Source organism: Rhinoraja longicauda, chromosome 38 (genome assembly GCF_053455715.1).
Source record: "Rhinoraja longicauda isolate Sanriku21f chromosome 38, sRhiLon1.1, whole genome shotgun sequence".
NCBI classification, from domain to species: domain Eukaryota; kingdom Metazoa; phylum Chordata; class Chondrichthyes; order Rajiformes; family Arhynchobatidae; genus Rhinoraja; species Rhinoraja longicauda.
Window position 1 is genome coordinate 6024757 of NC_135990.1, and position 24652 is coordinate 6049408.

General features: G+C 42.7%; 1 protein-coding gene across 8 annotated transcripts in view; it reads left to right on the forward strand.

Moving 5' to 3' along the window:
* The window catches only part of LOC144610884 (tyrosine-protein kinase CSK), a 112733-nt gene that overhangs the window by 84120 nt on the left and 3961 nt on the right, over positions 1-24652 (forward strand). For all 8 annotated transcript variants that reach the window (XM_078429854.1, XM_078429858.1, XM_078429856.1 and 5 more), the window contains 7 exons: positions 7905-7998; positions 8761-8826; positions 9797-9896; positions 11433-11523; positions 15104-15177; positions 18013-18208; positions 21741-21827. In XM_078429854.1, coding sequence (XP_078285980.1) covers positions 7905-7998; positions 8761-8826; positions 9797-9896; positions 11433-11523; positions 15104-15177; positions 18013-18208; positions 21741-21827 — 708 coding nt within the window. The remainder of the gene's footprint in view (positions 1-7904; positions 7999-8760; positions 8827-9796; positions 9897-11432; positions 11524-15103; positions 15178-18012; positions 18209-21740; positions 21828-24652) is intronic.

Genomic DNA, 24652 nt, shown 5'->3' on the forward strand with positions numbered 1-24652 from the left:
GCTGCCTTACAGCGAATGCAGCGCCGGAGACTCGGGTTTGATCCTGACTACGAGTGTTATACTGTACAGAGTTTGTACGTTCTCCCCGTGACCTGCGTGGGCTTTCTCTGAGATCTTCGGTTTCCTCCCACACACCAAAGACGTACAGGTTTGTAGGTTAATTGGCGGAGCAAATGTAAAAATTGTCCCTAGTGGGTGTAGGATAGTGTTAATGTGCGGGGATCGCTGGGCGGCGTGGACCCGGTGGGCCAAAGGGCCTGTTTCTGCGCTGTATCTCTAAATCTAAACTATAATGGAGCTAAGAGGGAGAGATAGATCAGCCATGATTAAGTGGCAGAGTAGACCTGACGGGCTGAATGGCCTAATTCTGCCCCTGTCACTGCCCCTGAACTTATAATAACAGAATTGCAAAGACTTTTCCTGGTTTGCAATTAGTGGTTTCTCAACTAGTTTGTACTGCACTTGTATTTGTAAACTTCTGATCCAGTGATCAACTTTTGTTTTCAAATTATTTTTGCTAAACCAGTTCTTTACTAAATTGTCTGGCACTGATCGTGGGAAGTGTGCAGGTAGTTTAAAAACTCCATGAAAACATTTCCATATGGAACTAAAATCAGTTTATTTTTTAATGTTCCCATAGGGGTTAAGAGGGAGAGATAGATCAGCCATGATTGAATGGCGGAGTAGACTTAACGGGCCGAATGGCCTAATTTGGCTCCTACCACTAACGACCTTATTATGATCAGATATAAGGTGCAGAAATAATTAGCAAACATATCTTTAAAGTTGGCAGCAAATAAGTTTGGCACTTAAAAGTCCCTAACTATCTATTCTATTAATGAGCTCCATGCTGTATGATAATGAATGGAAAGGAACCGATCATAATTTCCTAAATGGGGTTTTGTTTTTGGATTCTGTGGGTCATTTCTGGATTTGTTTTGCACAACAGCTGATTTGAATCTCAAATTTGGTGCCAAGTCCTTTTCCTGTATTCAGCTTTCAAATAGAAATGGATTGTCATTCATCTGAAACTGTAATAGTTCCTCAGAGGGTTCAGCCAAAACGCTTGGATGCGAACTGCGTTGTGTATAAAATCTTGATCTGAGTCTTCGAGTTAAACGAGCGGCCCAAATGCTCAATTATATGGTGAGTGGAAAGGCTCTTAAGACTTTGTTTGCCACAGGAGACACATTTACCTGAGCTTCATCACTTAAGGGTGTATGCTTTCTCATACCAAGAATCATTTTCAAGGTCAGTGGGGTGACCCTCAAAGTTATTTTCCTCTGGCACATACAAAATTGATACAAACTTGACATTGGTCACATTCTCTGAATTAATTTTGATAGACTTTTGTTCAAACTTTTGAAGTCAGAAACCCAACTGAAGGCTTCTCAAGCTAAGCTGTCTACTGTTGTAGTCCTGATAACTTCCTAGCCCATTAACACAAAAACGTACAAATAAACATACAATAAATACTCAACCATACAATAAATTTATTATACTAGGTCACCAGACTACTATAGTGCAAAACCAAAGTATCAAGGCAATGTTTGACTGAATGTATAGATGAGAAGCCTAAGTAAAAGTCTCCACTGGCTATAGATTCAATGACATAGGAAGAGTCATTCAAATACGGCTAGTGTTTTGGGGTCACAGTGTTTGGAGGTGGGGCATTCATGTCCCCGACACACATCAGCTGTAAGGTTAGAAGTGTTTTGGTCACTACAGTATTCAATTGTATCTGCAACGACACAATCCATGCTTGCATTTTGCAAGACCTTGGTGCCATTCAGATAGAGGCTGATGAATGGCAAGTAACATTTGTGCCACCATGAGAGAATCCACTTGTTTATGACAATGAGTCCAGTACTATTAACGTCTTGGGGTTATCTTTGACAAGAAACTTAACACATCTAGCAACTGACTGCCAGAGTGGTTGAAGGTGGGTATTAATAGCAGGTTTAGATAATAGTCAATAGGTGTAGGAGTAGGCCATTTGGCCCTTCGAGCCAGCACCGCCATTCAATGTGATCATGGCTGATCATTCACAATCTGTACCCCGTTCCTGCCCTCTTCCCCCTAGTTTAGGTTAGAGATAAAGCGCGGAAATAGGCCCTTTCAGCCCACCGGGTCCGCGCTGACCAACGATCCCCGCACATTAACACTATCCTATACCCACTTGGGACAAATTTTTACATTTACCCAGTCAATTAACATACATACCTGGACGTCTTTGGAGTGTGGGAGGAAACCGAAGTTCTCGGAGAAAACCCACGCAGGTCACGGGGAGAACGTACAAACTCCGTACCGATAGCACCCGCAGTCGGGATTGAACCTCGGTCTCCGGCACTGCGTTTGCTGTAAGGCAGCAACTCTACCGCTGCACCACCGTGCCGCCCTGTACCACCTGGCTCCACCAAGGACTTTCAGCGTGTTCCCTCGTGTGTCAGTTGAACAATGGAATGGAACGGGCTGCCCTTTCCTGCACAGGTGCCGCTCCAGCTTTCCATTGCTGGGTGTGCACAACCATTCCATGGTGCAAAACAACTACAACATGCTCTGTATTCACAATCCAAAGATAATGTTGCTCTTCCCCCACCTACCACATCAATGTAGAGATGATGAGCAGCAGATGGAACCATGCTGCCTGTAATCCCTTTGTACACTATGCACATGGAAATAGCATCACTAATCCTTTTTTGTATTTGGATCAAATTCCTGGAACACCCTATCCCTATGTGGGAATATCACTGCAAAGTTTAGTTTAGCGATACAGCACGGAAACAGACCCTTCAGCCCACCCAGTCCGCACCGACCAGCGATTCCCCGCACGTTAACACAGCCCAACGCACACTAGGAACAATTTTACATTCATACCAAGCCAATTAACCGACAAACCAGTACGTCTCTGGAGTGTGAGAGGAAACCGACGCTAGACAATAGACAATAGACAATAGGTGCAGGAGTAGGCCATTCAGCCCTTCGAGCCAGCACCGCCATTCAATGCGATCATGGCTGACCACTCTCAATCAGTACCCCGTTCCTGCCTTCTCCCCATACCCCCTCACTCCGCTATCCTTAAGAGCTCTATCCAGCTCTCTCTTGAATGCATCCAACGAACTGGCCTCCACTGCCTTCTGAGGCAGAGAATTCCACACCTTCACCACTCTCTGACTGAAAAAGTTCTTCCTCATCTCCGTTCTAAATGGCCTACCCCTTATTCTTAAACTGTGGCCCCTTGTTCTGGACTCCCCCAACATTGGGAACATGTTTCCTGCCTCTAATGTGTCCAATCCCCTAATTATCTTATATGTTTCAATAAGATCCCCCCTCATCCTTCTAAATTCCAGTGTATACAAGCCCAATCGCTCCAGCCTTTCAACATACGACAGTCCCGCCATTCCGGGAATTAACCTAGTGAACCTACGCTGCACACCCTCCATAGCAAGAATATCCTTCCTCAAATTTGGAGACCAAAACTGCACACAGTACTCCAGGTGCGGTCTCACCAGGGCCCGGTACAACTGTAGAAGGACCTCTTTGCTCCTATACTCAACTCCTCTTGTCATGAAGGCCAACATTCCATTGGCTTTCTTCACTGCCTGCTGTACCTGCATGCTTCCTTTCCTTGACTGATGCACTAGGACACCCAGATCTCGTTGAACTCCCCCTCCTCCTAACTTGACACCATTCAGATAATAATCTGCCTTTCTATTCTTACTTCCAAAGTGAATAACCTCACACTTATCTACATTAAACTGCATCTGCCATGTATCCGCCCACTCACACAACCTGTCCAAGTCACCCTGCAGCCTTATTGCATCTTCCTCACAATTCACACTACCCCCCAGCTTAGTATCATCTGCAAATTTGCTAATGGTACTTTTAATCCCTTCGTCTAAGTCATTAATGTATATCGTAAATAGCTGGGGTCCCAGCACCGAACCTTGCGGTACCCCACTGGTCACTGCCTGCCATTCCGAAAGGGACCCATTTATCCCCACTCTTTGCTTTCTGTCTGTCAACCAATTTTCTATCCATGTCAGTACCCTACCCCCAATACCATGTGCCCTAATTTTGCCCACTAATCTCCTATGTGGGACCTTGTCGAAGGCTTTCTGAAAGTCGAGGTACACCACATCCACTGACTCTCCCCTGTCAATTTTCCTAGTTACATCCTCAAAAAATTCCAGTAGATTTGTCAAGCATGATTTCCCCTTCGTAAATCCATGCTGACTCGAAATGATCCTGTTACTGCTATCCAAATGCTCAGCAATTTCGTCTTTTATAATTGACTCCAGCATATTCCCCACCACTGATGTCAGACTAACTGATCTATAATTACCCGTTTTCTCTCTCCCTCCTTTCTTAAAAAGTGGGATAACATTTGCTATCCTCCAATCCACAGGAACTGATCCTGAATCTATAGAACATTTAAAAATGATCTCCAATGCTTCCACTATTTCTAGAGCCACCTCCTTAAGTACCCTGGGATGCAGACCATCAGGCCCTGGGGATTTATCAGCCTTCAGTCCCATCAGTCTACCCTCGGAGAAAACCCACGCAGGTCACAGTGAGAACATACAAACTCCATACAGCCAAGCACCTGTAGTCGAGATCAAACCCGGGTCTCTGGCGCAGTAAGGCAGTAGCTCTACCACTACGCCACTGCGTCTATAATAGTTAAGACATAACTTGAGGGCATTTTGGGGTAGGCTGAAAATGCTGGCCTTGCCAATAAAGTGCTCACCCTGTAAATGAGTAAAGACAACGGTGGGTGACGAGGGCTGCAGTTATGGAGAGAGATACTGGACTGGTGATTCTCTCCATTCTACAAGATTCTGACTTGGACATGTATTGCCAGTTCTGCATCTTCCTCAACTGGAAACCTGAAATGATGCAGAAAATGCCTAATCTACAGATGCTGCCTGAACTGCTTATATTTTCTAAGACCTCTTTTGTCGACGCAGAAAGATTTTTGCGTCTTAAGAGTCCTCGTTTAAGTTACACTTTTAAACACACTTCTTGTGATGTGGAACCACATAGTGCTGAGTGGAACTGATTCATTAACCGGTAATCGGCTACAAAAGTATTCAGAGTCTGTCCATTTTAAATGGAATTGGGTTTTACTTCCCTGTAACTTTACCCAATGCAGACGGGGAACTAGACGGTTCTGTTATTCATGAAGTTAATTTAGTTTTAATTCTTAGGGAAAAGATTGCTCTTTGTAGGTCTAAAATTAGTGAAGCTGAAGGAGGGGAAGGGGGTGATATCAAGCATATCCAATATTGATTGTATATTCATCAATCTGAAGCAGGGTCTCGACCCGAAACGTCACCAATTCCTTCTCTCCCGAGATGCTGCCTGATCTGCTCAGTTACTCCGGCATTTTGTGTCTGCCTCCAATATTGATTAGATCAATGCTGCTCAGTCTGCCAAGCCGTGAGTTTTTCTTTGAAGAGATGTTATGAAAATTCTCCCAACACCACCCCATCCTTACACCATATCAACAATGTTTATCTAGATTAGAAGGCTATTTTTAGTGGGGTTTTTTCATCTGATCAGCTGAGTAAAAATTATCTTCAGTCGCATGTTATGTCTTTCTGTATCAAGAAAAGGCTGAGGCATTATTGACAATTGTGCTGGCAATTAACTTTGTTTTCTTAACAGCACCACAGTCATTTCACAGCTTCCTTTTACACCATTCCTCTTTAAATTTTATCGCTAATATTTGCAAAAGTACGTGAAGGCAAAAGCAGTCTTGGCACTTTTACAAGTTGCAAGTGTTTACAGTATATCGCGCTTGCATTCCCTCTCCTTCATTTATCCCCTACACTCATTGTTTACCCCCAAAAGGGCAATTGTTCTTCAAGCTCAAAGTAATGCATTCAACGGTATACCGACAGTTGTGAATATAAATCTACGCGGTAGGATTACACTCGCAGAATTGCAGGGTTTCTGTCTGCTTGTGGTCCATGTGCCACATCTGGCCAGTGGGATGCTGCTGTTGGCTGGCTACAGTGAGAAGGAGAATGAGTGGACGATATTCCCCTGCCCGCACTAATTGGAACAACTTCTAGAAGCTGGTTTCTGATTGCCAACACTCAGTAGAACAGTTTTCCGGCAGTAATTGCCAAGTTCTGCTCCTAATTCCCTCTCCTGGTATCAGAATTGTGAGACAGTTTGCAATTTTCGAGTAACTCTGACATTCATAATATGACATTCCAAATGTATTTGTACCAAACTACGTTTTCAAATTAAAATTGGAGTAATTAAATGTAACTCTATTCAAATATGCACAATATAATTTATCCATCTCCCTCAGTCATTTTTCCCCATTAAAATGGGGGTGCTAAACTTGTGCCAAGTTTCACGAACATTCTGTGGAGGAGATTTTAGTTTAGCTTGGAGATACAGCATGGAGCAGACCCTTCAGCCCTACCGAGTCCGCACTGACCAGCGATCCCCGCACATTAACACCATCCTACACACGAGGAACAATTTACACTTATACCTAGCCAATTAACCCACAAACCTGTACGTCTTTGGAGTGTGGGAGGAAACGGAAGATCTTGGGGAAAAACCCACGCAGGTCACGGGGAGAACGTACAAACTCCATACAGACAGCATCCGTAGTCGGGATTGAAACATGATCTTTGGCGCTGTAAGGCAGCAACTCTACCGCTGCACTGCCACGATTTATCAGCATAGAATTATTAAATCTCGGAGGAGTCCAATGCTGGAGCAGATTAGATGACAGCAGGAACCTCACGGGAAGTCTTGGACTTCAGCCTTTGCATGAGGAGCCGACAGAACTGATTTGGACTGCCAGACTCTCCATCCCCACAAATAAGGTCGCCACAGCTTTGTTCTGTTTTTCCATTCCAGAAAGATGTGGGTTTTTTCTCACGGAGTGCTTCAGAATGGTGTTTGGTGCTGATATTTCTCCGTCACAACTCGTCAAATGCTCTTGTTTAATTTGCTTTTACTGTGAAGATGCTATTGTAAAGGGATCAGTTTTTTTCAGGAAGAAAGCATGTTGCTGCTTCCAAAGCAGAAATACAAATATTGAATGACATGGCTTTAAATCTCCACACTTAACCATCTTAGGTGTCAGAGGTTATGGTGAGAAGGCAGGTGAATGGGGGGAGAATAAGATCAGCCATGATTGAACGGCGGAGTAGACTTGATGGTCTGAATAGCTTAATTCTACTATCGCTTATGATATTCAGTGAAATGTTCAAATCTCATGGAGCAGAGACTGGCATCAAATCTGTTCAAGAACTATATGAAATGCTAATATTGCCTCTTTGGTGACAATTTTGCCAGACGTGAATGTTCTGAACATTTTCTATTGTATTTAGATGTGTTTTTATCATGACAACCTTTTCACCAATCTTTAATCTAAAATTAAATGCGCCTAGAATGCTCGAGTGATTTTAGTTTCATTTGTTCAAAATCAAATGATTACTATGCAATAAAATGAGGGACTTTAAGAAAGGTACAGTTTTCTTAGCACAGAACAGCAGGTATGAAACCTTCAGTGGAATCGGGGTGTTTTTCTAATTAGAGGAGGTGGTATTCCTTTGGGTGAATCCAACTGAATGCCAGATCTTTAGTTTGTGGTACAACCCTGACTTCTGAATTAATGTCTTCAGATTTACAGTATCTCCGCATTTAACCAACATGCTGAGGGAGAGAGGAGTTATTGCCTAGAGGGAAAGAGGAAAGGTGGAGCTGAGGAAAGGTGGAAAAAAAAAAAAAAATGATCCCTTTACAATAGCATCTTCACAGTAAAAGGTGGAGCTTTTCGGCAACCGTTAGGGTGCAGAGAATCTCTGTCCCCGAGCATTGCCAACACCCCATTTGTTAACTGCATCTCATTTGTTTCCTGCTGTTTTTAGCATTACACTGTGGATGCCGATGGGTTGTGTACACATCTCATCACTCCCAAGCTGATGGAAGGGACAGTGGCCGCACAGGATGAATTCTCTCGAAGTGAGTGGAAAAATAAGTTTTGATCTTTTTGCCTCCTTCCCATGTTTCTCCCCAAAAGACAATTTGGAACCTTTGTAACGATGTTACTCCAACTTTTTGTGTCTATCTTCCATTTAAACCAGCATCTGCAGTTCCTTCCTACACATTCAAAGACATGGTCCTGCTGATTTGGACTTTAAGGCAATCAACTTGCTTTAAATATGTGGTTACTTTGCAGGTCTGCACAAAATTTATTTCCATAAATGGCTTCCCACTTCCGATTCTCCATTTGCTTCAGGTCACTATTTAATTTAATTTTAAAGGGGAAAACTTAAGTCCTGAAGGAAGTCTGCCTTACAGGTAGTATAAGAAAATAACTGCAGATGCTGGTTCAAATCGAAGGTATTTATTCACAATGCTGAAGTAACTCAGCCGGTCAGGCAGCATCTCAGGAGAGAAGGAATGGGTGACGTTTCGGGTCGAGACCCTTCTTCAGACTGACTTCAGTCTGAAGAAGGGTCTCGACCCGAAACGTCACCCATTCCTTCTCTCCTGAGATGCTGCCTGACCTGCTGAGTTACTCCAGCATTTTGTGAATAAATACCTTACAAGTAGCATCTGCGGAGGGATATTGAAAGACAGCATTTTGGGTCGGGTTTCATACTGTCCATTTGTATCCCCAGATGCTGCCTCACCTGCTGTGTGTTCATCCAGTGTTTGTTTTTTTTTTTAAACTCTGCAGTCTGTTGAATTTCCATTTCAACTTTAACTTGTGTTTTGCAGGTGGGTGGGCACTAAATATGAAAGAGCTCAAATTATTACAGACTATAGGAAAAGGAGAATTTGGAGGCAAGTACCAACCTTTAATAATTTATCATGTTATACAACACTACCTTGTTATATTTTGTGCATTTCACTTGAAACTACTCTGTACTTTGAAAATTTGCATTGTATTGATAACTTATTTTAATTACCATCGGTTATTCTGTTGGTGTTTGTGTGCTCGGCTTGCTAATTAGATTTTTTCTGGTGTTATTTGAAATTGAAGTTGAATAAGTTTATTGGCCAAGTATGTACACATACAAGGAATGTGCCTTGGTGCCTTTATCAACAATAAATAACCTTGGTGCCTTTATCAACATTAAATAAATTAGATATCGCTTGCTCAATGAACATATAAACATGGTGCATATGTATATTGCTGATTATTATCAAGATGGGAAATTTAGTTATCTTGAGAGAATGATGGGTTTCCATTTTGTATGTTTCTCAAGCATTAAGGGGTGGTGTTTGGTGGCTGAGGGATTGTTATCGGTCTGACCATCAGAAGTACTTCCCCCTCCTGCTGCTCTTCAAATGTTATCTTGAGGTCTTTTAACCACAGGCAAGACCTCGGTTTAAAAGATCACACTAAAATAAAACCCTTCTCCTATGTGCTCTACTACCCAAGATCTCCACCAGAGTATCCATGTTTATCCATGCCACCTCCCCTCTCTTGATACAGGTATGGCTCGTGTCCATAGCTGCTCAATCATAATTGCCCGCTTAAAAACCCCAAGTCCCTCATCATCTTGCCAGACCTCGCTTTCTTTGCTGCTTTTATTAAACCCCTACTTTGCCAAGCTTTTCTGTTTAGACCCCACCATCCACCATGCTGATTGTTTCTAAAATGGTCAATTTTACATGCTCACAAGTCCAAGAGTCAAATGTGTTTTATCGTCACGTGTCTGTCCCAAAACATAACAATGAAATTCTTTCTTGCAGAAGTTCTGTTAAATGCGAATGCTCCTCCCTTAACTAAACTTTTGTTTTACTCTAGATGTGATGTTGGGTGAATATAGAGGAAACAAAGTTGCCGTCAAATGCATTAAACATGATGCAACTGCACAAGCCTTTGTTGCTGAAGCATCTGTAATGACGTAAGTTTTATCATTGATCCTGTGCAATCTTGTTGTGTTCAAGTGGCTTCTATTTTTAACCTTGAACAATTAAAGTCTTGCTGTCTGGGTTTTGAATAGAAGTAGATTTTGGATTTAATTTTGTCCTCTGTTTTGTCCTCTATGTTTTCACCAATCTACTAATAGGCCTATCATCAGTTGCCTTGCTGAAGTCCATGTAGACAATGCCTGTGGCTTTACCCACGTCAACCTTTTTAGTTACTACTTCAAAATACTGAATAGGGTTTGTGAGACACGATCTGCCGCAGCAAGGAATCAATTGGTGTCGATGAGGAAAAACTTTTTCAGTCAGAGAGTTGTGAATCTGTGGAATTCTCTGCCTCAGAGGGCAGTGGAGGCCAATTCTCTGAATACATTCAAGAGAGAGCTTGAGAGAGCTCTTAAGGATAGCGGAGTCAGGGGGTATGGGGAGAAAGCAGGAACGGGGTACTGATTGAGAATGATCAGCCATGATCACATTGAATGGCGGTGCTGGCTCGAAGGGCCGAATGGCCTACTCCTGCACCTATTGTCTATTGTCTATTGATAATACTGCTTACATTTCAGCTTGCATTGTTATGGGAGAGTGTAAGTGGGAGGGGTTAAATTCTCACCTTTGTGGTTAACTATCTTTTTACAAACTCATTTTCACTCATCTGATGTGTCAACCTCTGGTTCATTCTGCTCATTTATTTAGTTTAGTTTAGAGATACAGCGCGGAAACAGGCCCATTCGGCCCAATGGGTCCATGCCGCCCAGCGATCCCCACACATTAACACGATCCTACACGCACTGGGGACAATTTTTACATTTACCAAGCCAATTAACCTACAAACCTGTACATCTTTGGAGTGTGGGAGGAAACCAAAGATCTCGGGGCGAACCCACGCAGGTCACGGGGAGAACGTACAAATTCCGTACAGACAGCACCCGCAATCGGAATCGAACCCTGATCTCTGGAGCTGTATTCACTGTATGGCAGCAACTCTACCGCTGCGCCACCGTGCTGCCCGGTTCAGTATTAAGTTACCGTTTTTAATATTTCTAAGGCTATCTGATATTTTGTCTTGTACATTATTCAGAACAAGTGGCTAAGTATTGTTCTCCTCGTGACCTGCGTGGGTTCTCCCCGAGATCTTCGGTTTCCTCCCACACTCCAAAGATGTACAGGTTTGTAGGTTAATTGGCTTGGTAAATGTAAAAATTGTCTCCAGTGTGTGTAGGATCGTGTTAATATGCGGGGATCACTGGTCGGCAGTGAAAAGCGTACGACTAGTTTGTGGTAGGAATTGAGCAAGATTCTGAGGGTCAGGAACTGAATTTGTGGTTAGACCTTGTATTTCATGCATTCCAGTAACTGCAGCATTTTGAATATCACCTGTCTTAAAAAAATTTCTAAAAATCAGCAGAAGTTTTTAGGCAATATAGTACTGGATTTTTAAGAATTCTTGACTGCTGTCACCCAGATTTAGTTTTTGTGAAGGCTAACACCAAACTAATTTTATTTTGTTAACACAGACAACTCCGCCACAAAAACTTAGTTCAACTACTGGGTGTCATTGTGGAAGAAGGTGGCTCACTATATATTGTAACAGAATACATGGCAAAAGTAAGTATGATGACTGGATGAATGAAGGGCTGGTGGTGATCATTGTAAAGTTTGTGATCTTTGAGTGCTGTAATAATCCATGATTTACTTGTGATATTCAGGACTTGAACGTACTTACATATGGAATAAACATTTCATCAGGTTTGGGGCTAGCATCGAGAAGGTGCATCATCACTCGAAGTTTAACTGGATAGTTTTTTTGTTTTAGAGACACAGTGTGGAAACAGGCCCACCAAGTCCACACTGACCAGTGATCCCTGCACATTAACACTATCCTACACACACCAGGGACAATTTTACACATACACCAAGCCAATTAACCTACATACCTGTACGTCTTTGGAGTGTGGGAGGAAACCAAAGATCTCGGTGAAAACCCACACGGTCACGGGGAGAACGTACAAACTCCGTACAAACGGCACCCGTAGTCGGGATCGAACCCGCCACTGCAAGCGCTATTAGGCAGCAACTCTACCGCTGCGCTACTGCGTCGCCCAGATAGATGAGAAAAAATACATGGAGTTGAAAGATTGGTTGCCAGGTGGATAAAGATGCCCAGAGTCTATTTTTACCAGCTGAAGATAGAAACTGAGTGGATGTAAACCTGAAAACAACCCTTTTTACTATGAAATTATTCATAAGATTCCTGTGCAGTCAATACAGGGTAAATAATTGAAACTGATAATCAGGCTATTGAACAGGAGATAGAGAGTGATCAGCTAGGGTTTCTAGCCAGTACTTGGTGACACATGATCTATGCCAAATAGTTGTTAAACGACATTGTTGAAATGAGCCCTCTACATGCAAAATGTATTCTCTTTCCCCCTTGAGTTCTCCCTGTAAAGTAATTGGATTTACTTATTTCCACACCAATTGCACAGTTTGTGCCCCAGGTTTCTAAAATGTCTGTACTTTGAGGTTTGTTCAAATTGATTGTCATCAAATTTTCCAAAGTAGTTCAAAGTATTCCTATTTATCGAGTTCTGATTTTGCATAATGGAGAAGTACGTTGTTTCCCCTCTTGTGACACCAAAATGCAGTCCTTGCGGTAAAACAATCTTTATAACATAAAACAATACAGTGCAAGAACAGGCCCTTCAGCCCACAACAGGCCCTGTGCCAAACATAATACCCAGGCCATCATTTATCTACCTGCACATAACCCATATGCCTCCATTTCCTGCATATCCATATGCCTACCCAAAAGTCTGTTAAAGGCACTAACGTGTCTACTTCAAATTCCACACCCAGCAGTGCTTTCCAGGCACTCGCTGCCCTGTTTGGGTGTGAAAAAAAATCTTGCCCCACACATCTCCTTTAAACATTGCCCCGCTCCCCTTAAAGCTATGCACTCTAGTGTTTGATTCTTTTCCCCATTCTTGGAAGAAGATGCTGACTGTCTATCCTATCAATTCCTCTCATAATTTTGTACACTTCTGTCAGGAATCTGTGTACCCTCTCCCTGTAGCTAATACCCACAATTTTGAATGATTAGTCTTTTTTATTTACAGTATGTACCCTTTTTTCCTCTGAAGTTAAAACAATGATTCTTCAATGAAGGAAATGAATTTTGTACTACAATAACAATTTGGATTTACCGACACATATTTGCCCATTTTAACATTTCAAACTCTGAAATGGGTCATTGTTTGTACGCTAAATTAAAGTTCTATGACAAATAAGAACTCCACTTGCATAAGGAGATTGATGCTTCTGTTGAAGCAAAGAACTGCAGATGCTGGTTTACAAAAAAAGACAGTGCTGAAGTAACTCAGCGGATCAAGCAGCTTCTAGGAGAACATGGATGGGTGACGTTTCTGGTTGGGATCCAACTTCACTCTCAAGGGTCTGAAGGGTCCCGATCTGATATACCACCTTTTAGTTTTAGAGACGCAGTGATGCATGGGTGTCAAGCAAAGCCAATGAAGCGGGACACGTGTCAAGCAAAGTTTTTTAAATTTCTCAAACACCATAGAGCTCCCCAAACCCCCATCCAGTTCAACTCCTCCTTGAGCTCCACTACCAACTGCCCCCCCTCCCCATTCCATGTTACATGACCCCTCCCCGAGCCGAGGGTTCGTACCACGCGTGACTCACTATCAAAGATACTAGAGGAGCAAGATGAACCACTCCGTTGAAATCGCCTATACTGAAGTGTAGTACGCAGAGGAGCGTAACGTCCGCCATTTTAGTAAGCAAAACCCGCCGTTCGCTCTGCCTCTCGTAGTGTAATCTGTGTTTTGGGGGAACAGTATGTGTGATGATACCATAAAAATGCAGAATATATCTCATCTATCAACTCACAGATTTTTGTTATTTTTCTTTTAAAATGTTTCTGCAAGTGTCGGCCCACTAAACTGGCGCCATGACATACTACGGTTTTTAGGGTCGAGTGGTCTATCTTGCTCTGCTCTATTATCTTTGCTCACCACCAGGGACCACCGCAACAGCATGGAAACAGGCCCTTCAGCCCACTGAGTCTGCCCCGACCAGATTAAATCCCCGCACACTTTCACTGTGATACACATACGAGGGACAATTTATATTTATACCAAGTCAATTAACCTACAAACCTGTACGTCTTTGGAGAGTGGGAGGAAACAGGAAACCCCGGAGAAAACCCATGCAGGTCATAAGGAGATCGTACAAACTCCATACAGAGAGCAGCCGTGATTAGGATCGAACCTGGGTCTCTGACGCTGTAAGGCAGCAACTCTACTGCTGCACCACCATGCCACCTCTCCATGTTCTCCAGAGATGTTGCCCAACCTGCTGAGTTACTCCAGCTTTTTGTGTCTTTTAATGCGTCTGTTCTCGGATTTTTTTGAGCACTCGAGGGTTATTTGTACAAATGAAAGATTGTGACCTCTGCCATGATTAGCTGTTTTTGTTGATGTTCCCTTCCATTTAATTAATTGCTTTTCTTTATGTTGACCTTGCTGTACTCCATGGACACATGGTGGATAAGTTACTGGGCAGGAATCCAGGGGCTTGGACCATTATCCAGAGACACAAGTTTTGAATCCCACCACAGCCGATGGGGAGATAAACTCCAAAATAATGGACTAAATACTTAGTTTGTGCACTATTATCAGTAGTGACTGTGGGAACCTCATTACCAATGTGCCTTCCGGGAAGGCAATCTGTTCTCTGGCCGATATGTGACGTCTGACACATTCATCTGGTCCTCAGTCTCAAATTCCTGCTTCACTCATCATTTAAGGGTGGATGTTCACAGCAGGGCCCATATCTTGCAAAAGATGTTTTTGCTTTAAATAGCCTCTGAAAAGATGCCTGGGTGAAGGGGAATTAACTGAACCAGTTTAGATTGAATGAGAGAGAACGTTTAGACAAGGAAAAGTAATTTCTACAACTCAGCAAATCGGTCGCTTTCTGCCCAGTGTTCTCCGATGATTATGTTCTACTCAGTATCAACCAAAGGAAGCAAATCCCAGTCTTCTCACTGTTCCTCGGTACACGTGACAATAAACTAAACTGAACTGAGTCTTCGGCTTTGAAATGTTCAAAAACAAAGACACTCGCGCTAATATCTTAATGAATGAAACTTCCTCATTACTAGGGCAGTTTGGTGGACTACCTCCGATCAAGAGGAAGATCTGTCCTGGGCGGAGATTGTCTATTAAAGTTTTCCATGTGAGTATTATAATTTGGATGGCTCGGTTTGCAATATCAAGGAATGAAAGCAAACTTACAGAAAAGTCACAATATGTTAAGCACCAATTGACCGAGGGATGAGAAAAAGGGTTGGGGTAATTCACCAAAGCTGAGATTTTCAGATCCTGCAGATGTTTCATCAAAGTACATCTTCAGTTGGAGGATTGGGAAGCTTTTAAAAATTAATGGCCTTATTCTACTCCCGACAACTTACAAAACATGAATTAACAGAAGGCAACTAAAAAGACAATCAGGAAAGAAAAGATGGTATATGGAGGTAAACTAACCAATAATATAAAATATACCAAAAGTTTCTTCGGATGTACAAAGTGTAAAAGAGAGGCAAGAGTGGACATTGGACTAGTGGAAAATGATGCCAGAGAGATACTGATAGGGAATAAAGAAATGACGGGTGAATTGAATAAGTGAATTGAATTGCATCAGTCTTCACAGCAGAAGACACCAGCAACATACCAGAAATTCAGGATAGTCGGGGTAGAAGTTATTGGAGCTATTACAAGGGAGAATGTGCTTGGGAAGCTGAAAGGGTAAATCACCTGGACCAGATGGATTACACCCCAGGGTTCTGAAAGAGGTAGCTTTCGAGATTGTGGAGGCATTAGTAGTGATCTTTTAAGAATCACTAGAGTCAAGAGTAGTCCCAGAGGACTGGATCATTGCAAATGCTAATCTGCTGTTCAGGAAGGGAGTTAGGCAAAAGATGGGAAACTGTAGGCTGGGTAGCCTGACTTCAATCGTTGGGAAGATTTTGGAGTCCATTATTACAGATGACGTTTCGGAGTACTTAATTGTCAGAGTACATGATTGAATGGCGGAGTAGGCTTCGTGCCGAATGGCCTAATTCTGCTCATGATTTATGAGCTTCTGCTTTCCATTCCTATTGTGCACATCAGATATGTCTAATCTTTATATTGCCTTTCACTTACACAATTGGACCTGTAATCAACAGACAACTTCATTTTCGGAACCAGCTTGCATATCATCATGTTTATAAAGTAGACATACTTTTAAGTATGTGCTTTTGGCAGCAAATTGCAGAACTCTGTTTCCTATCCCTGTTAGACATTTACTTAGTAGTTTAATGTGCAACAGTTGGAGCCGTGGTACCCTGGTCAGTTTTTGTAAGCAGTTGTCTTGGATGGCAATGTTTGCTTGAGCTCCTATTGAAAATAAGCTGTAAATGTTAACAACTCCATGTTATCATCACAGAATTTTATGATGTGTTTGTGGAATGTCAATGTAGAATTCCATCTGGAGCTATAAGAGCGATTGCCTTGTAGATGTCGATCCAACAAATTCCAATTTCGTCTGAAGAAGGGTCTCGACTCGAAACGTCACCCATTTCTTCTCTCCAGCGATGTAAGAAAATAACTGCAGATGCTGGTACAAATCGAAGGTATTTATTCACAAAATGCTGGAGTAACTCAGCAGGTCAGGCAGCATCTCAGGAGGGAAGGAATGGGCGACGTTTCGGGTCGAGACCCTTCTTCAAGGGTCTCGACCTGAAACGTCACCCATTCCTTCCCTCCTGAGATGCTGCCTGACCTGCTGAGTTACTCCAGCATTTAATAAATACCTTCTCTCCAGCGATGATGCAGCATGTCCCGCTGAGTTACTCCGGCATTTTGTGTCTATCTTCAGTGTAAACCAGCATCTGCGGTTCCTTCTTACACAAATTCCAATTTGGAAACTTGCTGATAATTCCCAAGTTCCCATAGGTGCATTCACTACAGGGCAAATAAGTGAAACTGATAAGCAGGTTATTAAACATGAGATGCAAGAAACTGCAGATGATTGAATTTTGAGTAAAATACATTGTGCTTAAGTAACTCGTAAGGTCAGGCAACATCGCTGGAGGTAATGGGCAGGTGACGGTTCGTGTCAGGACCCATCTGACCTACGGCATCAGCAAGGTGCCGACCCGAAACATCCCCTGTCTATTTTCTCCACAGGTGCTGTCTGATCCACTGAATTGCTCCAGCAATTTGTGTGTTACTCAGGATATCAAATGGGTCTGAAGAAGAGTCTCGACCTGAAATGTCACCTATTCCTTTTCCCCCGAGATGCTCAATGACCCGCTGAGTTACTCCAGCAATTTGTGTGTTACTCTGGTCAATAAATAGTTTTTTTTTAAAACTATACGGAGACTACATTTCTTAAGAGATGAACAGCAAAAACAGAATGTCAATTAATTCAAATCCGGAGTTATTTAGGATTAATCCTGACAGGCGAGGGGGATTCTCCTCAAGGCAACTGGAAAATGTAAATTCAGCAAAACTACCTGGAAATAAGTGCACTACTGCCACTAATCTTGACACAGTGCTGGAATAACTCAGTGGATCAGGCATCATCTCTGGGAAACAGGGATAGGTGATGTTTTGGGTCGGGACTCTTCTTCAGGCTTTTACTGATCTCATCACCTCTGCCAATGTCCCTACCATACTCCAGCCTTGTAGTTCCCTAGCCCTGTACTGCCCACTCATATTCTTTATCACTAATCTTCACCGGGGAGTGTAGAACTCTAAAACACATCGAATTAATTTGTATCCTTTGGGGAATCAAATCTGCCACCCTTGCCTATCTGTCGAGATAGAATTCTCAGTCCACTGTTCTGGTTAAAGCTGAACTAACCTCCGGTATGCACAAGCTCCTAAGAACAGGGGGATGTACAGAGAAATGCCAGTATTTTTTTAACAAAAAGTTGCAAATGCTTTTTTGATTCGAAAGTAAATTGTCAGCATTAATGCCATGTTAAATGTCAAAACTTACATTTTTTCTTTCTTTTTGTTGTAGTAATGTCTGTGAAGCAATGGAATACCTGGAAGCAAATAATTTTGTACATAGAGATTTAGCTGCTCGCAATGTTTTGGTCTCTGAGGATAACATAGCTAAAGTTAGTGATTTTGGTCTTACGAAAGAAGCTTCTTCTACACAAGACACTGGGAAGTTGCCAGTAAAATGGACAGCCCCTGAAGCTCTTAAAGAAAAGGTAACACGCAACTTGTGATGGTTTTCTTGGCCTGTGTCCTTCCTGTCCTTGTGACATTTTGAAGTTGGGACTTGTGAGATGCCCAAAATGGTATAACAGTGCTGGGAGATAAGCTTCAGTTCCTGAATCACTTGGGCAGTGCTGCATGGAAGGAGGAACTTTGCAACTTATTTCGAAGAAATGTATGCTTGCTGTGTACTGCAATATGTTGGTGCATGAAAGGAAACTGGGCAGCTTCCTCTACCGAGTCCTGCTCCGACCAAAACAATGCTTTCATGTTTGAGGCAGACTGTAAATAAGTGGCGTTGCAGTCGTGAAATGCGAGAGTGTGTGCACACATAATGTTTAGAAATTCAACACTGGAAAGTCTGTAATTACCTTTCTCACAACTAATTCCACACACGTCAGAATCAAGGGTACCCACAGATGCCCTTAAATTTAAGTATTTTTACAAAATGCCAGCAATAAAACCATTTCTAATCTCAGAAATAGTCATTCTGAAAGTCTGGCTTGGTGTGCAGTTATTTGCCTTTGGCTGAAATTCAAAACCGATGTTAGACTGGGAGAAAACTTGTTTTTATATAGCACCTTCAGCAGAGCAAAATACCCTTGTGTGCTTTGCAGGGGTGTTGTCAAACAAGTTTAAACTTACCAAATGTAGACCGGGCGATCGTTTCATTGAGCACCTATGCTCAGTCCGCCTGGACGTATCTGATCTCCCGGTTGCCAAACACTTTAATTCCCCTTCCCTTTTCCACACTGACCTTTCTGTTTTGGGCCTCTTCCATTGTCAGAGTGAGGCCATCCCTCCCCCACCCAAGTCGTACCAGCTTCAAAGTTGTCTTGTTGAGTCTCATTGTCTATACTCGTTTTCACCTAGACCACAGCTAACAATGGCCTGTTTCCTTTATCATCATTACCTTTTTTTGCATATCTTTCATTCATTTGTTCTATACCTCTCACATTACTGTCTATATCTCTCGTTTCCCTTTTCCCTGAGTCTGAAGAAGGGTCTCGACCTGTAAAGTCACCTGTTCCTTTTCTCCGGAGATGCTGTCTGACCCGCTGAGTTACTCCAGCTTTTTGTGTCTTTTATCTCAAATTTAAACTGGAGTTTAGAAGGATGAGGGGATCTTATCTGGGAGACGTATAAAATCATAAAAGGACTAGACAAGCTAGATGCAGGAAAAGTGTTGGGGGAGTCCAGAACCAGGGGACACAGTCTAAGAATAAAGGGGAGGCCATTTAAAACTGAGGTGAGAAAAAACATTTTCACCCAGATAGTTGTGAATTTGTGAAATTCTCTGCCACAGAAGGCAATGGAGGCCAATTCACTGGATGAATTTAAAAGAGAGTTAGATAGAGCTCTAGTGCTAGTGGAATCAAGGGATATGGGGAGAAGGCAGGCACAGGTTACTGATTGTGGATCATCAGCCATGATCACAATGAATGGCGGTGCTGGCTCGAATGGCCAAATGGCCTCTTGCACCTATTTTCTATGTTTCACACTGACCACCAACCACCTATTGGCACTCACCCCACATTAATCCCATTTTAGTTTGGATGCACAAAATAACTGCAGATGCAAGAATCGTGAGCAGAAAGCAAAGTGCTGGAGGAACTTAGCAGGTCAAGCAGCATCCGTGGAGGGAAATCAAGAAGAAAAAGGTGGGGATGGGATAAAACTTGGCAAGTGAAAAGTGGATCCTGTACCCATTCATAGACAATAGACAATAGGTGCAGGAGCAGGCCATTCGGCCCTTCGAGCCAGCACCGCCATTCAATCTGATCATGGCTGATCATTCTCAATCAGTACCCCGTTCCTGCCTTCTCCCCATACCCCCTGACTCCGCTATCCTTAAGAGCTCTATCTAGCTCTCTCTTGAATGCATTCAGAGAATTGGCCTCCACTGCCTTCTGAGGCAGAGAATTCCACAGATTCACAACTCTCTGACTGAAAAAGTTTTTCCTCATCACTTGCCAGGGCTTGCTCCACCCCTACCAATCTCTTCTAGCTTTCTCTGACACCAAGGTCAATATCACATGGCTAATTAACCTACCAGCCCTCATGTCTTTTGGATATGGGAAGAAATCCACATGATCGCAGAGCATGCAAACTCCACAAGGGCAGCACCTGAAGTCCGGACTGAACACAGACCATTGGCAGTGAGAGGCAGCACGTTGAGCTGTCAAGAGTGTTTTATTGTCAAGTGTCCCAGATAGAACAATTAAATTCTTACTTGCAGCAGTGCAGCAGAATATGTAAACGTAGTACACGGTACACAATATAACAAAAGTTCAGTGTGTGTATGTATATACACATACAAATACACATATATATATAGATCATACATGAACGAATAAGTTTATTTGCCAAGTATGTACACATACAAGAAATGTGCCTTGGTGCTCTGTTCACAAGTAACAACACGAACACAGCATTCACTGTGCAGTTGAAAGACTGGAGCGACGTTATTACCAGAAGGCACTGCAGGTACGCAACGCTGGAATGGCGACAAACTCTGGCTTGCTGTTCAAACTTAGTGCTACACCTTGAACTGATGCTTTAGAAGGATGAGAGGAGATCTTATCGAAACGTATAAGATTATTAAGGGGTTGGACAGGTTAGAGGCAGGAAACATGTTCCCAATGTTGGGGGAGTCCAGAACAAGGGGCCACAGTTTAAGAATAAGGGGTCGGCCATTTAGAACGGAGATGAGGAAAAACTTTTTCAGTCAGAGAGTTGTGAATCTGGAATTCTCTGCCTCAGAAGGCAGTGGAGGCCAATTCTCTGAATGCATTCAAGAGAGAGCTGGATAGAGCTCTTAAGGATAGTGGAGTCAGGGGGTATGGGGAGAAGGCAGGAACGGGGTACTGATTGAGAATGATCAGCCATGATCACATTGAATGGCGGTGCTGGCTCGAAGGGCCGAATGGCCTCCTCCTGCACCTATTGTCTATTCTTGCCAATAGCTTAACAATTAAGAATAAAGCATAAAACATTAAAACATTAAGAATACAACATTATGGTTTAAACACGTAAGTGAAATAAACCAGAGCAAAAAGAGACTGCAGACTTTTGGTTAATGAGTACTACTCGCGGAAAAAAACTGTTATATATACACACACGTACACGTACGTGCACAAAAAACAAATGATAGCAGTGCAATAATAACAATAATAGTTATGTAGTTCAGAGCTTGTTTGAGATTGTATTTGATAGCTGAATGGCTGTAGGGAAGAAGCTGTTTCTGATCCCGGCTGTTACAGTTTTCAGGCTCCTGTACCTTCTTCCCGATGGCAGGGGTGAAATGAGTGTGTGGCCAGGGTGGTGTGGATCTGCTGTGGCTGGCTGCCTTTTTGAGGCAGCGACTCTGGTAAATCCCTTCGATGGTGGGGAGGTCGGAACCCGTGATGGACTGGGCAGTTCACTGTGCTATTCTTGCCAATAGCTTAACAAACAAGTTCATCAACTAAATGTGCAAACAACAATGACTAATGTGAGCGAATTATGCATTTTACCTTGTTACAGATTTTTTCTACTAAATCTGACGTTTGGAGTTTTGGAATTCTTCTATGGGAAATTTACTCTTTTGGGCGAGTGCCTTATCCCAGAATGGTAGGTATAAAAACGTTTCCACTTGTTAAAAGAGATGGCATATATGTGCATAGCTTTAGAAGTGGACTTTGGGGAGCAAATGCACAAATCATTGTTTACAATATTTATATGTACGCTCTCCCCGTGACCTGCGTGGGTTTTCTCCGAGATCTTCGGTTTCCTCCCACGCTCCAAAGACGTGCAGGTATGTAGGTTAATTGGCTGGGTAGTGTGTGTAGGATAGTGTTAATGTGCGGGGATCGCTGGGCGGAGCGGACTCGGTGGGCCGAAGGGCCTGTTTCCGCGCTGTATCTCTAAATCTAAATCTAAAAAATCTAGGGCAGCCAGCAATATAATATGTTTGTAATCATTTATAATTCATCACATCTAATTTACTTGTAAAATTATTTTATGGGGCTGAATATTTTTCGAATAGAACAAAATAAATCATAGTTTAATGTAATATGTATTAAGTCAGTGAAACAAGATGCTGCATATGTGATCCAAAAATCCTGCCTGTGGACACGACTGCAGTTATTTTCTAAGCCAGATGAATGGAGGATTTATTCTGGCTGAGTTCCACTCTTGGGTCTATTTGAGTGATCAGATGTGATGCCACAGAAGATGGCAACAGCTGAAATCTGCATTCAGTCTTGCGCTCCTTAGATATCTGGCAAGCATTATTGTGATAAATTGGATCAAGCAGTGGTCATTCGGATGACCATTAGGTTTTCTGCCAAATGAAGCTATTATCATAATTCTTTTTGAACTTCAGGCTGAATGTAATTGCTGAAACAAGGAATTGCAGATGCCGGTTAATACACAAATCGACACAAAGTGTTAGAGTAACTCAACCAGTCAGGCAGCATCTCTTGACAACTTGGATAAGTGACGTTTCTGGCCAAGACCTTTCCTCTGTCTCGAAAGTTCTATCCATGTTCTCCAGAGATGCTGCCTGACCTGCTGAGTTGCTCCAGCATTTTGTGTCCTTTGTGAATGGAATGCTTGTCAGATGAAAATAACTGAGTTGTAATGGTTAGAAAGGTATGCTGTACCTTTCAGAACTGATGATATTTGCCCATTGTGGTGTTTCTGATTGGTATTATTTTTCTGACCCCTCTGTGTAATGTGAATAAGGCACATTTATTGTATTTAAATAAAATTGGGAAGGTGAATGTTTTGCAATTATATTCAATGATGAGATGGTTTACCCCCCTCCCCACACCCTGCCCATGCCTCTGTGGCTCTGCAGGGAGTGGCATCCTTTCCCCAACCCAACCCCTCTTGTGGTTATTGAATGGTGGAGTAGACTTGAGAGGCCCAATTCTGCTCCTCTGACTCGGAAGTACACCGAAGATAGACACAAAATGCTGGAGTAACTCAGCGGGACAGGCAGCGTCTCTGCATAGAAGGAGTGGGTGACTGAGTCTGAAGAAGGGACTCGACCCGAAACGTCACCCATTCCTTATCTATCCTGTGTGTCAGGTGCTGCCTGTCCCACTACGTTACTCCAGCATTTTGTGTCTATCTGCTTCCATGTGTTATGGTCTTCCCACCTATTAACAGGACTATTGATTGTCCTTTCAAAATGATGGAGTTTTCTTCATCTTGCCTCTTGCATTGAGACAAATACTAGTTTTCGAGTACCACACCGCGTAAGCAGGTCATTGGGCCCACTGTCCTCATTAGACAAGCACCCATTTACACTAATCCCATTTATATTTTCCCCACACTTCCATCAATTTCCCCCAGATCCTCCTACTCATCAACTCACTAGAGGCAATTCACATTAGCCAATTAACCTAGCAACCAGCACTGCTGTGGGATGTGTTGGAAACTAGAACACCTTGGGAGAAACCCATGTGGTCACGGAGAAAACTGCACTGGCAGTCAGGGTTAAAACCAGGCTGAGAGACAGCAATCCCATTAGTCGTTCTACAGTGCCGCCCCTCCTTCCCCGCTGGGTGTCTCCGTCTGATGCAATTAGCTTGGAGTAATTGAGAGTTCTGTGAGAAGGCTGCATCAAAGTTGCCCTTGGCAAGGTCAAATGAGCTAGTGTCTGTCGAGTGCCTTTCTGTTCAGCGCTCCTCTTCACAGTCCCCCAAGGACACCTGATTGATTTTGGAACATGGCCAAGTCAAGTGAAAGACAAGACTGTGGTTGCATAGCTTCACTGGAGGATGGAGATGCTGTGTGTTCTGCCAGGAAGGAAGATCAATATTCTCTGTAACCGCCAGATGTGTATTGGCCATGACTGTTAAGTAGCCTGGCACAATGCGTACTTGAAATCAGCCATTTATAACTTTTCGACATTTGCTGTTATCTGTACATTTATCAGGCGAGTTAGTACTCGAGGTTACTGTCGCTAGAGGTGCAAAGGCACACTTTGTACATTGCATTGGCAATGTGCATTATTCAAGTTATGTAGTAGTGGTAAATCTGAACTAAATCCCAGATAGACATGGGGTGAGTGGAGGAATATGGCTGAAAGTGTTTAAATAGCCAAAGAATTTGTCTGCATTTTTACATTTCATCCATACATGCTGATTATTATCACCTCCAAATGTATATCTGCTATAAACTAACAAAATCCTGCATTATAACCTTTTTAACCATTTAGTTTTATACACTAATTCTTCCCTGTATTCCAGAGTGTGTTTTAATATGGTTGTAAATAGCTTTGTGATAAAATTGAACATTTTCAATCAGTTTAATTCACCCACTGCCGATTTTAAATTAAAAGTACCTAAAAATCTATATACAGATCAATATTCTAGTTATATTGCTATACAGCAGACGTTTCCTTTAGTGGGCGAGTCTAGGACCAGAGGGCACAGCCTCAGAAT